Here is a 15,084-nt window from a genome sequence, read left to right as displayed (position 1 = left end):
GATGGCTTGAGGTCCCAGGGTATTTAGGTATTGCAGCAACGCATGGCTGCAGCAACGCGTGGGATGGCTCAAAATGCAGGTCGTCTTGAGTCTAGTGGGTCTCACCAGGCTCTGGGTTGGGGTCGTCGTCTACGGAGTCCCCAGGTTGATTGAAAGGAAGGGCTACACCAGGCTCCAGTTACACAGCAGGCTGTCCGGTCGCTGGAAGTCATTTCAGCCGTGTTTCTTTAATCTTCCTCTTCGGTTTTCGGTTCCAGTGGCGGACTTTTTTTCAGCTTCCAGGTTTGCAGTATTTATCAGGAACTACAGCACAACCCCGCATTTTACAAGGGGCGGTCTGGTTGGCCACGCAGGACAGCCAGCCCCCCACTGGGATTTGCCCCTATTCAAGCAAGGCGTAAGACAAAGGGCTGGGGAGTTTTAGACTCTTCCCCTGCTTCCTGCTGTCAGACTGAAGCCTGGGCAGGGAGTCGAGGGGACTCCCGCTGAAGATAAAAATCACACAAAGATATTTCCCACCCTGGATGTCAGAGGAAGGAACAAGAAACGACAAACACTAAAATGGCGGAAAAAGAAGACTGAGGCCATTTTGGTAAAATGGGCACCATTGGGTGCCTTTACTGCAGCTGTGAACACAGCCCGTGATAAAGGTGCACCAAATTAATACAAAGTATCACTGCCACCAGCCATTGAAGGTAAGCTTGTCCCTGTAACAGAATTGAAACGGGATACATTGTATCGCCCCAGGACTGCACATAAGGTGGGGTCTGTTGGCTTCACAGAATAACATGTAAAAGGGATCCAAAGATAATTTCTACCCTTGGGAACTGTAGTTCACCCAAGGTTAGCAAATGAAAGTTTAAAGGGGAGCCCCTAGGGCAACCCAGCAACAACAGGCACATATTGCCAATCAGTTGTTAAAGAGGATAACTTTAAAAAGACACTATGGAGAGTTAAAAAAAGACCCCCTGTTATGGAGAATTCTCATATATTTGCTAATTCCGTTCACCTTAGAGACCTCCAGCAACTTTGCTGGATTTTGAGGACTTGATTTTTTTTTTACCTGGAAAGAGTGTGAGCCTTTTTAGCCCACACATTCATCTATTTTGATGTGTTTTACCTTTGTGTTCTTTGACTTTGGAGTTTTAAGATAACTCCATAGGCATCTTTTCATGTGTGTTACACAGCACCCTCAGTGCAGTGACATAGGGATGTTTGTTTAGACTTCCCAAAGGTTTAAATACCTTCTCTGGGATAAACTACTGTTTCCCAGAGAATGTAAAGTGAAATTGACTTTACTAGTCTTTCCAAGTTCTTGGACCCAGCCCACACCATTTTACAATGGAGCGCTGGAGGGCTTACATAGTATCCCCTGTGTCTAAAATACTCATGTAGCTGTCAAATGCTACCCTTTCCTATGGAAATGGCTGGTGGCATTGGTTTTACAATGTACTAACATGATTTTTCCCGACGGCGGACACTGATAGCTAAAAATCATGGGAGCCATGTTTTTGAAGATGGCGCCTTAAGCCCCTTTGTTTAAACTGGTCCCGGTCTTCTTTTTTCGCCGTTTCTTTTTGGACAGGTCCTTCTGTCTGCGCTCCATACCAGGTTTGGTCTCTTCGTGTGCCTTTGGCGGGCTTCAGGACTGAAGACTGTTTCTGGCGTGTATGGGTTGGGCAGGAAGTGAGGGAGGTGCCCAAAACTCCCTGTGCTTAGTCTCCTAGGAGACCCAAATGGCCTCTGCAGTGATTGGCTGGCTGACTGTCCGGCAAGGACAGCCACCCTGCTGGGTAAGTGACAGGCTGGAATGCAAGCGAGAAAACTGTTTAAAAGGCGAGTCTCTAGGACTGGAAAGCAGAGTTGACCACTGGAACGAAAGAACCGTTGCTTTGCCCTATGAAGCCCTGCTGCAGGTCCGAATTGCCAAACTCCATTCGGCAGAGAAGCTCCTTCAAGGACGGCTTCTTCCTTTGAGTTGGTGGGACCAATCAACTCATAAGACACCTGGATACCATTCTCAAGGCTGGTTAGGATTAACCAATTAACCAGGGAGAGGGACACCAGTTTGTGTTCTTGAATCTACAGCTACTGGAAGCTGAAGTGACTTCATTTTGTTTGCTTTCTTTGACGATCCTGTGCAGTGCAGGAGTCCCCCAATGTCCTCTCTCTTGTCCCCACGACTGAGGCTCAGGAACAGCGAGATCTGCAGGACCTGCCAGGAACCACGACTTCAGCAACATTTGTTTCTTCCTACAAAAGGTACTGTGCCAACCCGATTGAGAGAACGCCACACTCGCTGTGAAAGTTCGTGAAACTTTCCCAACTTACAGGCCTAATCAGCTTGTGACCCATCGTATGATCCTTTTTCACCTAAACTACTTCTGAGAAGTTTTGCAAAGACTTTACCGTTTGATACCAGAACTGCTCCTATCCAGAACACTAGCCCATTGACTGGCCTGGCCTATTGACCTGAATTGAATTCTTCTGGTGAACTGAAACCATTTGCACTGCCTAGAAAGTATAGTTGATCTATTCTACTTACTTTTGTCCTTTTTGCTCACTGCTAAGTAATTGAACTGCCATTTTGCTCCTATTTCAGGGAAGCTCAAACTGTCTCAAAAGCTTACCGTTTCGTACTGGAGTGTATTTGTGTATATAATTAATTTGCCTTCCCCTAGTGAAATGTTTTCTAAATGATTGTGTAATAAATTAAGTGTGTTACCATGAAACCTTGAGTATAAGTGTCTACTTGAACCACTGTGATTGAAAGTCCTATGTGTTACTACTTGTACTGCTCACATTCACTCTTGAGATAAGCCTGGCTGTTCAGCCTGTTACCAAAAATGGTGTGGTACAGACTTATACCAAAGGTTGGTTTAACACCTGTAGTCCTAATTGTGTGTAGTGGTCCTAGAGCGTACTACCTGCAATTCTGCTTAACACAACCATTAAAAGAGTTAAAGATTATGTGAGTGTGGAAAAAGGTTCCCGCTCACTGAGGTATTAAGGAAAAATATCTCGCTAGTAAAGGAAAAAGTTCTGGGGCTGACCCAGGGCAGGAAGATTTACCAATTCTGTGAAAATCTAACCTAGCACAGCCAGCCAGCCAATCACATGTGGGTGCATTCCTGTAACCAAGGGGATTAAGCACAGGGAGTTTCAGGCACCTCCCTCACTTCCTGCCCCTGCCAAACATACTGGAGCCAGAGGCGGCCTTCACTCGTGAATTCCGCCAAAGACCAAATGAATAAAGAGACCAAACCTGGTATGGTGGGCAGAGTAAATCTCAAGAAGGACCTTTCCAACAGAAAATGGCGAAAAAAGAAGACCGGGGCCATTGTGACGAAATGGGCACCCGTGGGTGACTTACCGGGAAACACACAATGGTAATAAAAAGTGAACCACTGCCACCAGCCATTAATTGAAGAAAGGGTAACAAAAATGTTACATGAGAAACTAGACAAAGGAGATACGAAGTAACCCCTCCAGCACCCTATGGTAAGATTGTGTGTGCTGGTTCTAGAAAGTTACAAATTGTAAGTACAAATTGTAAGTAAAGTCAATTTCACTTCACTGCTCTTGGAAACAGTAGTTTCACCAAGAGAAGGTATTTAAACCTTTGGGAAATCTAAGACTTCCCTGTGCCACTACACTGAAGGTGCTGTGTGTGTCACAATGCAAAGGTGATGCCTGTGGAGTTTGTCAGACTCCAAAGTCAAAAGAAACACAGAGTACACACATCACAGAAGAAAATGCGTGAGAGAGTGGGGAAAAATGTCTCACTCTCTCCAGGTTACAAATTACAAGTCCTAAAGTCCAGCAAAAGAGCTTTGGGGTCTCTTAGATATAAGGGAATTAGTACATTTCTGAGGGTTCTCCCTAACAGTCAGCTTATAATCGATATCTGTCATCATTACTGTTACTGCATGAAGTTACTGATCGATGTAAATCTAAATGTGAATCTTTGATTTTAAAATTGAAAAGGTTATGTAACAACTAAAAAAAAAATAGTCCACCTGCCCTGATGGCTGAAGGGACTGATCAGTATCCTTAAAATAGATCAGCTAGGCAAGGTATATGAAACGAACAGCTTTGCTTAACTCCAAAAGGGTAAGTAAAGTGTTTACAAAACACAATGCCCTGTTTCATGTGTTTCCTGGAAGCCCACATCAAGGTGTTCACTGAGTGCGGTGGGGTTATGGGAACGTTTCACAACTCCATCACAGCTGCTGCTTTGTTTTTCTATTTTTTGTTATTCGGTGATTAAACAGAAACCCATCTGCTTCCAAAAAAGCACTAAAGACTTTTTTTTGCTTAAACAATTACTTTAATGGATTGTGTCCTCCCACGTATTCCTCATCTTGGATAAATCCTTACCTTCAGCTTTGCTGCTTCGGAAATATTTTCTCTCTCCACCAGAGGGCGCTCCACTCGAGGCCGCAGCGTCGATGTCCCTCGCCGGAATCCGTCGAGGACCGACGTCTTCCGCTGTATAAATGCCTCGAGCGCACCCGTTGGCCTCAGTTCCGTTTTTCCGTTAGCTTTGCTTCGGATCGTTACAAACGGCACTTCAGTTTTGTGAGATAATGTCTTCATCGAACCCTTCCACACCGAAGACTGGATTCAAGAAATGCCAGAAATGTGGGAGATGATGTCGCTGACTGATCCCCATAAAATTGCCTCTGGTGCCTCGGTTCTGACCACCGTATTGATGACTGCGGTTCTTGTCAGTCGATGACCCATAAGGCCTTAAAAGAACGAAGAGGTAAACTGGCGATGGAGGAGGGTTCATCGAAGTCTTCTTCGAAGGGGAGAAACGACTCGGCTGAGTCTTCTGTAAAACACCATAAAAAATATAGGTCGAGGAGCAGATCCGGGAAATGTTTGTCAGGCTGAGAGGTCCTGTGTACGCGGAAGCTGCTGAACACCCGACAATCACCCTGAGATGTAATTCCCAGAACTAGATATTAATGCAGCTCTGTAAACCACACCCCAAAGGGAAAGGGGGAAGTGGATAACATAACAACACCAGGCTGACTGCATCAAGGCTAACCAAGGCTGAACCTGCAGAGGTTACAAGAAAAGCAGATACAAATCCTTTTATTACTTAACCTTTATAATTGGAAAGACTTTAAATCCTTAACTAATAAGTAAGAATCATACCTGGTTCTTCTCTTTAAATTTCTTAGAGAAGCTTGTAAAGAAGCTGAAAATCTCTTACTTGAGTCTCTTGAAATTCACTACAACTTCTTATTTTGGGCAAACCTGGAAAGTTTTGCTCTTTGCCTTTTTCCAAAGTTAACTAATTGTCCAGTTAAATTGTTTTTAATATTTTCTCTTTTTCTTTCAAACTTTTCTTTAGTTTCCAAAACCTTTTTACAATTCAATAGAGTTTGAGAATTCTTGAAGAAACACGTGCAAAAGCACACACGCCGATGATCTCAATGCTGAAGATTTGCACGTTGAAAACTTCCCGCGCTGAAGAACACGCGCACTGTAAGAAAAGTCCACGCGCAGAAAACGCACGCGCTTGTAAACACACGCGAAGCAGAATTCACGCGCAAACGGATTCTCGCGCAGAAAACACACGCGCTAGTATTCACACGCGCTGTTGAACTTCCGCACCTATTCACACGCACCTTGTAACCCTCGCGCCAAAGAGTTCACACACGGACTGAATCTCGCGTAAGAAAGCACATGCGCTGGAAATCAAACGTGCAACAGAGTTCCCACGCGGTCGGATTCTCGTGTTAAAAAGCACACGCGCTGGTAATCCCATGTGCAATTGAGTTCTCGCGCAGAAGCACACACGCTTGAAAACGCACGCGCAATAGAGTTCTCATGCGGTGAACAGATTCTCGCGCTAGAACGCACACACGCTGAAACTCACACGCGCAAAGGTTCAACGGTTAGTTTCTGATGACACGTAGTACGTGTTTAACAAATAGCGTTCGCGCTAAATTTCAAGCGCATTCAAACAGTTCAAAATATAAATTCAAAGAAAACATTTTACGAGTTCTCACTTAAATGTCTTTAAGATAAACAGAGCGGCAGTCTAACAATCTCTAAACAATCACTTATCTCCAGAACGATTTCCTAAAGATCTTCAGAGTTTCCTGTCTTCAAATCGCATTCCTGACAGCTGAGAACTTCTCCTGAAACCCCCAAGAAAGTAGCCACTCAACTGCTAGCGCCAGAAGGATAAGATCCACCAGGCCCAAGTCTTAAGCAGGAGCCGCCACTACCTACGTCCTCTCAGCTGGGGCTTAGATGATGAAAGGCAAAGAGTGACCGTTTAGAATGCTCATTGTTGTTCTGCAGTGTCTTCTAACCAATCAGAGCTGTCACTGTGAAACTCCATTTTGCCTTGGGTCAGAACCAGGATTCTGAATCAGGAAGTTAAGGCCAAACCAACTACAATAGAAAACTTCCCACCCACACAAGGTTAATCTAAAAAAGGATAATAAAAGAGAAATAAAGGGAAAGAAACTTGAATAGGGGAAGGAAACCTGACAGTGTTCTTCATCCTCCAAAAAGACGAAAAAAGATGACCCCCGGTCTTCCTCTTCTTCCTCGACGTCATATGAGGAAGTTATAACTTGTCTGTCAAGACATGACTCCCAGAGAAAATGGGAAGCATTTAGGACTTCTATGTTAAAAAAAAAATTTAGAACGCGGCCCAGACTCCCCCAAAGTCTAACGAAGACCATGCCCTTGCTCACAAAGGTGACAGGGGAAGATCTAAAACAAGAAAATCCGACAAACTGTCGAGGGCGTCATCCAGGGATTCTTCCCAGACACCTCATGGAAAAAGCCTACCGGTGCATAAACCGGAGGTAGAAGGAAAGAAAATGGTGTCAGACTCATGTGTCATCGAGGTCTATATCGAAGACGCATTCGAAGACAGTCGAGCAAAAGATGTAAACGACTCAACCTAAAAAGGTCACGTCTAGTATACAATCGACACTATCGAAGGCTCCTTCGACAGTGTCGATGGTCTCGACAATTTTTTCGCGGGCATCGAAAGCTTCCTCGACAATATCGAAGGTTGTTGCTACAACATCGACGCCATTGATGTTTTTGTTGACATGCCTATTCCAATGTAAAACCTATACCATCTGAAAAGGTTTTTCATCCTGAGAGTAGACCTGATTTCTTTAGGACCATTTCATCATATATGAAGGAGAGTCATCGGCAGATGAAGAGGTTTCTCCTGCTGGTGTTAAATTTGGCACAAGACCAGTCCCTGAGGAGTTAGTTGACCCTCAATCTAAAATACAAGACCTACATGAATGCTTGCAATCAGCAAGTGGTCTGGATACCTCTCCAGAGTACGAATTTGAAAAACCTGACCCAGCAGAACATGCTGATGTGGGCTATAGAAAATGAATGAGTAGAGTTACTGAATTCATGGGATGGGGTAGAAATTCACCTGTCTATCAAGATGATGACATGACTGATAGCCTTTCAGGAGGACCTCAGCAAGACCACATACTTCCCTTTCATGTAGCCTTACAAAGGAGGGTTAATACTGCATGGGAACATCCTGAAGCCATTCCAGCAATTAATAAAAAGTTTGTCAAAATCTAGACCCTGTAATTCTGACCCAGAATACTTAAGTAAACGCCCATCTCCAGAAAGTCTGGTAGTTCAAGCAGCTACCTCTACTAGAAATGCTGCATACCCCGCAATTCCCCCCGCTAGGGATGATAACAAGGTTGATGCATGGTCCAGGAAGATTTTTACGTCAGGGAGCATGGCTTTAAAATCCACTAATGTAACTTGCACCCTTGCAAGGTTTACATATAGCCTGTGGGACTGCATGTCCGTGGCAGCTGAACACATCCCAGAAGGTGAGGAACGTGATGGGTTCCAATCTATAATAAGGGATGGAAAGGAAGCTTCGGGAGAATGCCTTCAATCAGGTTTGGGCACAGCTGACAGTATCAGTGGGTCCATGGCATCTAGCACGGTGCTACATATATTTGCGTGTGACCACAAAAGTGATGGGTGGATGGTTTTGAATGAATCTGAACCACTGGCATTGCTCTGGGCAACCTTCCACACCACCGTTTTTTAGCCCGCCTGCGCCATTGTAAAAGGGGTCCAGCCATATGCAAATCAGTCAGGTACTGCCACCAATGGTAGCAGCCCAGCCTGAACTGCTAAGACAGGTCCCCTCTGCACAGAAACGCAAGCAACCCCAGACATGTTTCGGCCTTTTTGGGGCCTCCTCAGTGAGGTGCAGCTTGGTTCCCTTTTGGGGTAGGACCAAGCCTGATTTGCATATGGTTTTTCCCCTTCTGTAATGGCTTGGCAGGCTAAAAAACGATGGTCTGGAGGGTTGCCCAGAGCTTTGCCCCTGGTTATGATTAATTCAAAACCTTCCAGCCATCACCTTTCTGTTTTGCTAAAGTCACCCCGAGTGGACAGGTATGCCCAGACATGGGTCCCGAGTCTGCCGGGCCTAGAGGCCCAAGCTACTCCTCACTGATGACTCCCAACAAGGCTGAAACATGTCTGGGGATGCTTTTGGTCTCGTGCAGAAGGGATGTGACCTAGCAGTTTGGGCTGGACTGCCCCTTTTGGGGTAGGACCAAGCCTGATTTGCATATGGTTTTTCCCCTTCTGTAATGACATGGCATGGCAGGCTGAAAAACAATGGTCTGGAGGGTTGCCCAGAGCTTTGCCCATGGTTATGATTAATTCAAAACCTTCCAGCCATCACCTTTCTGTTTTGCTGCACATAGATTTGCGTGGCTAAGAAAGTCAGGTTTTGCACCGAATGTGCAATCCAGACTTTGACGGCTTGAGGTTGGCTTGAGGTTGTTTGGCAGCAAGGCGGATGAAAGTTTGGAGAAACTGCAGACCTCCAACCGGCGGCAAAGTCACTCAGTGCTGCTATAAGACAACCTCAACAACGCCCCTACACAGGCTCATCATCCTGGAGGGGTCGTCCCTTTCGATTTTATTCCTCATTTGAAAGAGGAAAAGGACAGGGCTGTCGGAGGTCAAAGAAAATTTCCTCGGGGGGAGGAAAAGGTGCTAGAGCTGCCCCAGCAGCGGCATCTGTCCCTGCAGTTGCTGATGCATCAAAACCACTGTGAGGTTTTGACCCACAAGACCCCAGTGGGAGGCAGGATCTCACAGCATCTGGAGGAATGGCGGGGCATTACTTCAGATGCTTGGGCACTGGAAACAGTATCCCAAGGTTACTGCCTTACTTTTCAAAAGAAACCCCCGAATCACCCACCGGGATACAACTGTCAAACATCCAGATCCGCTCCTGTTGCAGGAAGTCTGAACCCTGCTACAGAAAGGTGCAATAGAACATGTACCTGTAGCGGAGTGTTAAGAAAGGAAGAAGGCAATGTGCACGGAATCTCGCAGTGTACAACTTTGAATCTAAATATGTGCATACAAAACCCAAGACTTGTGTATACTAAAACCCAGGAGAAACAATAATACCTATATATGAAAAGGAATGTGGGGTAAGGACTTAGAACCTCCTTATGACTGAAAGGAAAGTCGGCAAACTCCTTACCCACTATGCTATTACAGATACTGACAGCGCTAAACCCACGTAGAGGGCAAGCAAGGACAGGATCTGTGAGCTGACACTCTGGATGATACAGAATAAGGAACTTAGAAACTGTACTCACGAGGACCGGAAAGACCACTTGAATGTCAGTAAACTCACGAACCCAGTTGATCAAACAGGAACCCTGAAGGCTATAACAGCAATGGGTGGAGGAAACTAAATACATAAGACCCTAGTCAAGGGGTCGAGTAGAAATAGTGATATAAAATAGTGAGGAAACAAAAAGGGCATTTACACTGGGACTAGTTACAATAACACCAACACCTAATAATCCATGGGAAATGAATGCAGAAGTGAGATGGAAAACATGGAATGGATCCCAATAGAAAGTAAGGATCAGGAGCAGGGAAAATGATATCACAAAAGGAAACCTTGAGGCAGGAAGCTGAATCTATAAAGGGAAAGACTAAAGCATCAGGTTTTTCAGTAGCAAAGGACAGCAACAAAGAAACAGAAAACACAGGCGAATTGGGCAGCATTAAAGGGTAAAGCACAGAGACAGGCTGCCTGCAGACAGAGGAAGACAGAAAGGGAAATCCAGTGAGCAGAAATCAATTGAGCACAAGAATCCGAAATCCAGGGCAGAGGAACAAGAAACAGGAACTGGGCATTAGGCACAAAAGCTAGGAACAGGAACTAGGTACTAGGCACAAAAGCTAGGAACAAGGAACAAGGGACCAGTCACAACAGGAACACAGCAACAATGACCAGCGCTGGACTGAAGCAAACTGAGGCTTTTAAAGCTGCTTAACGAGCACACCCCTCAGTCGTGCCGCCTGCTGCACCTGCAGCCACAGGTGTTGCCTATCCTCCACCCAGCCTTGTCCTGCAAGGGAGGAGGTGAAGCAGTGAGCCAGGCATTCTGGGAAGCATAGTCATTTGATTAAAGTAGCAGTAGCATGCTGGCTGCCAAAAACCTGGAATGGATCCGGAAGGGAAGTAATTTGGGAAATAAGGTTTTAGCGCTCCCAATTCATCAGGACACTGTAGCATAAGGTTCGGAGGAAATGTCCAGTAGGGAATAAACCCCAAAACATGCCCCCAAGTGGCGGGAACGGGAGCGAAGGGAGCGACCCGTGACACGGAGAGGAACAAGGGTTGGTATTCCCCATATTTCCTCATTCCAAAGAAGGATGGAGGACTGAGACCCATCTTGGACTTGAGAAACTTGACCAAGTTCCTAAGGAAAGACAAGTTTAAGATGGTCACACTTTCTCAGATCCTTCAGGCTCTCCAACTCCAGGATTGGTTGGTATCATTGAACCTTCAGGATGCTTACTTTCATATGCCAATCCATCTCAAGCACAGAAAGTACCTGAGGTTTGCGATTGGCAATTCTCACTATCAGTTTCGAGTCCTGCCATCCGGGTTGACCTCCGCCCCAAGAGTTTTCACCAAGTTGATGGTGGTGGCAGCGAGTCTCAGGAGAGGGGGAATTCATGTCTACCCCTAGCTGGACGATTGGATGATCAGGACACGTTCTCCAGAACAAGCCCAGGATCATCTGTCCAAGACTTGTCACTTCCTTCACAAACTAGGTTTTTCTCTGAATTTAAAAAAGTCAAACATGACACCATCACAGAAATTCCAGTTTATTGGAGCAGTCCTGGATACTTGCTTGGGCAAAGCCTCGCCTTCCGAAGAGAAAGCTCACCACATTCTGCAGATGGTAATACAATTCCAGAATGCCCAGCTTCTACTGGCCTTCGATTTTCTCAGGTTGCTCGGCCTTATGGCATACTGCATTTTTCTGGTGCCAGAAGCCAGATTGAGAATGAATTCCCTTCAATGGGCTCTCAGGACTCAATGGTCCCAATTCTCAGGGGAAATGTCAGATCTATTGCAAGTTCCAGCCAAAGTAGCACAGGATCTACAATGATGGGCTTGCAGACAACACATCCTCAGAGGAGAATCTTTTTGGCAACCATGGCCGGAGATAAACGGTGGTAACAGACGCCTCACTCACGGAGTGGGGAGCTCATACGAACGAATTGACAATCAGCAGCCATTGGTCTCCATCGGAGTCCAAACTACACAGCAACCTTTTGGAGCTAAGGGCGATCAGACTAGCGCTGAAGCCCTTCCTGCCCTCTGTACTAGGAAAGAATGTCCTGATAATGACGGACAACACAGTGACCATGTACTACCTCAACAAGAGAGGAGGAGTAGGGTCACTGCCACTATGTAGAGAGGCAATGCAGCTCTGGTTCTGGGCAATACAAGAAGGGATCTCTCTATCGACAGTTCATCTAGCCGGAGAGCAAAACATAGCGGCGGACGCTCTGAGCAGGCAGAGCACAGTCTCCCACGAGTGGGAGCTAGCTCAGGAAGTCATTAAAGGGATCTTCGCCCTTTGGGGAACCCCCCAAGTGGATCTGTTCACGACCGGTGCCAATCGGAAGTGCGAACTGTACTGCTCAAAGGAATTTCCCCCGAGAAGAGCTCTAAGGGGCACATTCATGGTGGATTGGAAATTTCCACTTCTGTACGTATTCCCTCCAGTCCCTGTGATCCCTCAAGTAATCAGGAGGTTGAGAAAGTTCAGGAAACCATGATCCTAATTGCCCCGGATTGGCCAGGAGAACGTGGTACCCGGACCTTCTGGACATGTCCATCTGTCCTCCAATACGTCTTCCAAAAATAGAGGATCTTCTCTCACAAGAGGAAGGTCATGTTCTCCATCCAGAGGTCAACACACTCAACCTTCATGGCTGCTGAGAGGTTGAGATATAAGAATTGGGACCTTTCGGATGACGTGATGGAGATTTTGCTTTCGGCCAGAAGGCCAGCAACCAAAATCTGTATCGGTGTCGTTGGAACAAGTTCAGTAACTGGTGCAGAGAAAAGAATGTGGACCCGTTTCAATGTAATATTCCCACAATATTGTCTTTTATATTACACTTGGCTAATCTGGGGCTCCAGGTTGGTACGATAAAAGGATACTTAGCAGCGCTTTCCATTTTTAAGCGCTCCTCGGAGGAAGAATCTCATTTTAAGCTACCTTTTTAATAATTCTATTCTTAAAAGGTCTAAATGTGTTTCCTCCAGTACCTTTTCAAGTTCCTGTGTGGGATTTAAACTTAGTTCTGAAATTCCTCACATGCATTCCATTTGACCCTTTACATTCTTGTCCACTAAGGCTTCTTACTTTAAAAACAATACTTCTTGTAGCATTGACATCAGCCCGCAGGGTGAGTGAGTTACAGGCGCTTTCTAGCGGTCCTCCTCACACCATCTTTTACATAGAGTAAAACCATCTTTTTTGCCAAAAATTGTTTCAGATTTTCACCTGTCACAAAAAATAACACTGCCTACTTTCTACCCCCCTCCTCACGCAAGTACGGAAGAGGAACGACTACATAGACTAGATCCCAGAAGAGCTCTTAGCTTCTATATTTCAAGATTGGCAAAAATACGTCAGTGTGATCAACTTTTTGTGGGATACACTGGCTGCAAATTAGGACTTGCTGTAACTAAACAAACATTATCTAGATGGATAATTTTGGCTATAAGAGAATGCTATAGATTGGTTGGGAAAGAACCACCAGATGGGCTGAGGGCTCATTCAACCAGGGGCATGGCAACTTCGACAGCACTAAAAAGGGGTGTCCCTGTACAAGATATTTGTGCAGCAGCCACATGGTCATCCATGCTTACGTTTATAGATTCAACCTCTTCTCAAGGAGGTCTCTTTGCTAAATCTGTACTTCATTCTGTACATGACTAGAACATTTCTGTATTCCCACCTCAATACAAAACTGCTTTGGGAGTCTATCTAAGATGAGGAATACGTGGGAGGACACAATCCATTCGAAGAACAAGCTACTTACCAACTGTAACGTTCTTTCGATTGAATGTTCCTCCCACGTATTCCTCATCGACCCTCCCAGCCAACCCCACAGTACAGTTTACGTGATTTACACTCTAAATTCTTTTAAGGCTTGGGTCAAAAGAGGCACGCCCTTTAGCTATAATCCATGGGCTATAATACACGAAAAAACAGAACTGCGGCCAACGGGCGCGCTCGAGGCATTTATACAGCGGATGACTTAGGTGCTCGACGGATGCCGCTGAGGGACAACAACGCTGTTGCCTCGAGTGGAGCGCCCACTTGTGGAGAGAGAAAAGATTTCCAAAGCCTCAAAGCTGAAGGTAAGGAGATATCTAAGATGAGGAATACGTGTGAGGAACATCCAATTGAAAGAACGTTACAGTTGGTGAGTAACTTGTTCTTCTGCCTTATGGTCTATTAATCCTCAGTCTTTCATTTTCACCTCGTATTCGATCTGCCTTCTCTGCGCCCTGATGCCTGTGGGCTATGGCGCGTAAGAAATGGATAAATACATTTCCTCACACTTTATCCTGCATTTGGATAATCTTGTCTTTGAAACTTTGATAGTGATTAAAAACCTGCATGACCTGTTAAATAATGTTCTGTTTTGTCTCTGTCTCCTAGCACATTATGTCGGAACCAGAGGAGATTGCCACTATGTCTGGCCAGAAACTACCACTCAAGATGTCTGTTGATTACATCTCCTTCTCTGCTCACACAGACTATCAACAGACCAGCGAGTTCATCCGGGCGCTGAAACCGCCACATGTGGTCAGTGATGGTATATATTGAACAACTTTATTTGTAGATGGACCCTACCTTAGTGTCCTACGTGTGCATTTACTCATTTTCCTTCTATGTATGAAAAACAATGCTTGTGAGTTAAAGAAAAATCAGTATTTAGGTTAGGTGTTTTCATTGGTTAAATATGTGGATTAACTACTTCCCCAGCAGCCCTCCTCCTGCTTGTTAAGATGGATTTCTAGAATCTGGGCCAGTGTTGCCGATTTTTGGAGGCCACCCCGTAGTTATAGTGAACAGGGGGGGGGGGGAACTGTGAGAGGTTAGTGAAAACCTAATTAAGTTAAACGTGGAGAGCAGTCAAGGCTATTCTGAGGAGTGAGAGTGGGGTCAAGGGTTCCACAGAGTCCACTCAGTGAAGTACACAATAATTCAATGTATACAAGTATGATCGAAAATACTATATTTATTCTAGGCCTTAACCCTTTAACTGCCATGGGTTTCCCCGTGCCCCCTCCCTTTCTCCCCAGTGCCAAGGTCTTTTTTTGGTGATTTTTGTATGTTGCCATTCAATGCCTTGTAACTTTTGTTACACGAGATATCTCAGCCAAATTTAGCCCCTTTTTTTCCCCACATGTAGGCGGTCGTAACGCCACCCAGGAATCCTGGGTTGGTGTTGGAGGGTGAGAACAAATAACCAAAAAGGGCAAAGGTTTAAAAAAAAAAAAAAAATGCCAATAAAATGTACAAGAAATCCTGTGGGTTTTTTCCTTGTAAGAGCTAGGAACAAATGGTTTGCTGTGCTGAATTCCTCCAATTTCCTGGCTTTCATGAACAGGTTGAGTGGAAACTAAAGAAAATTATTTTGATGTGGTTATGAACCGTTTTGTGAGAGGTAGGCGATTTT

At 45.3% G+C, this 15,084-nt stretch overlaps 1 protein-coding gene across 2 annotated transcripts in view; it reads left to right on the top strand.

The window, feature by feature from the left end:
* The window catches only part of CPSF3 (cleavage and polyadenylation specific factor 3), a 421,648-nt gene that overhangs the window by 156,400 nt on the left and 250,164 nt on the right, over positions 1–15,084 (top strand). For both annotated transcript variants that reach the window (XM_069606000.1, XM_069605999.1), the window contains one exon: positions 14,061–14,207. In XM_069606000.1, coding sequence (XP_069462101.1) covers positions 14,061–14,207 — 147 coding nt within the window. The remainder of the gene's footprint in view (positions 1–14,060; positions 14,208–15,084) is intronic.

Source organism: Ambystoma mexicanum, chromosome 4p, assembly GCF_040938575.1.
Source record: "Ambystoma mexicanum isolate Mex_15411 chromosome 4p, UKY_AmexF1_1, whole genome shotgun sequence".
Taxonomy (NCBI): domain Eukaryota; kingdom Metazoa; phylum Chordata; class Amphibia; order Caudata; family Ambystomatidae; genus Ambystoma; species Ambystoma mexicanum.
This window is presented reverse-complemented; position numbering and strand designations above follow the sequence as displayed.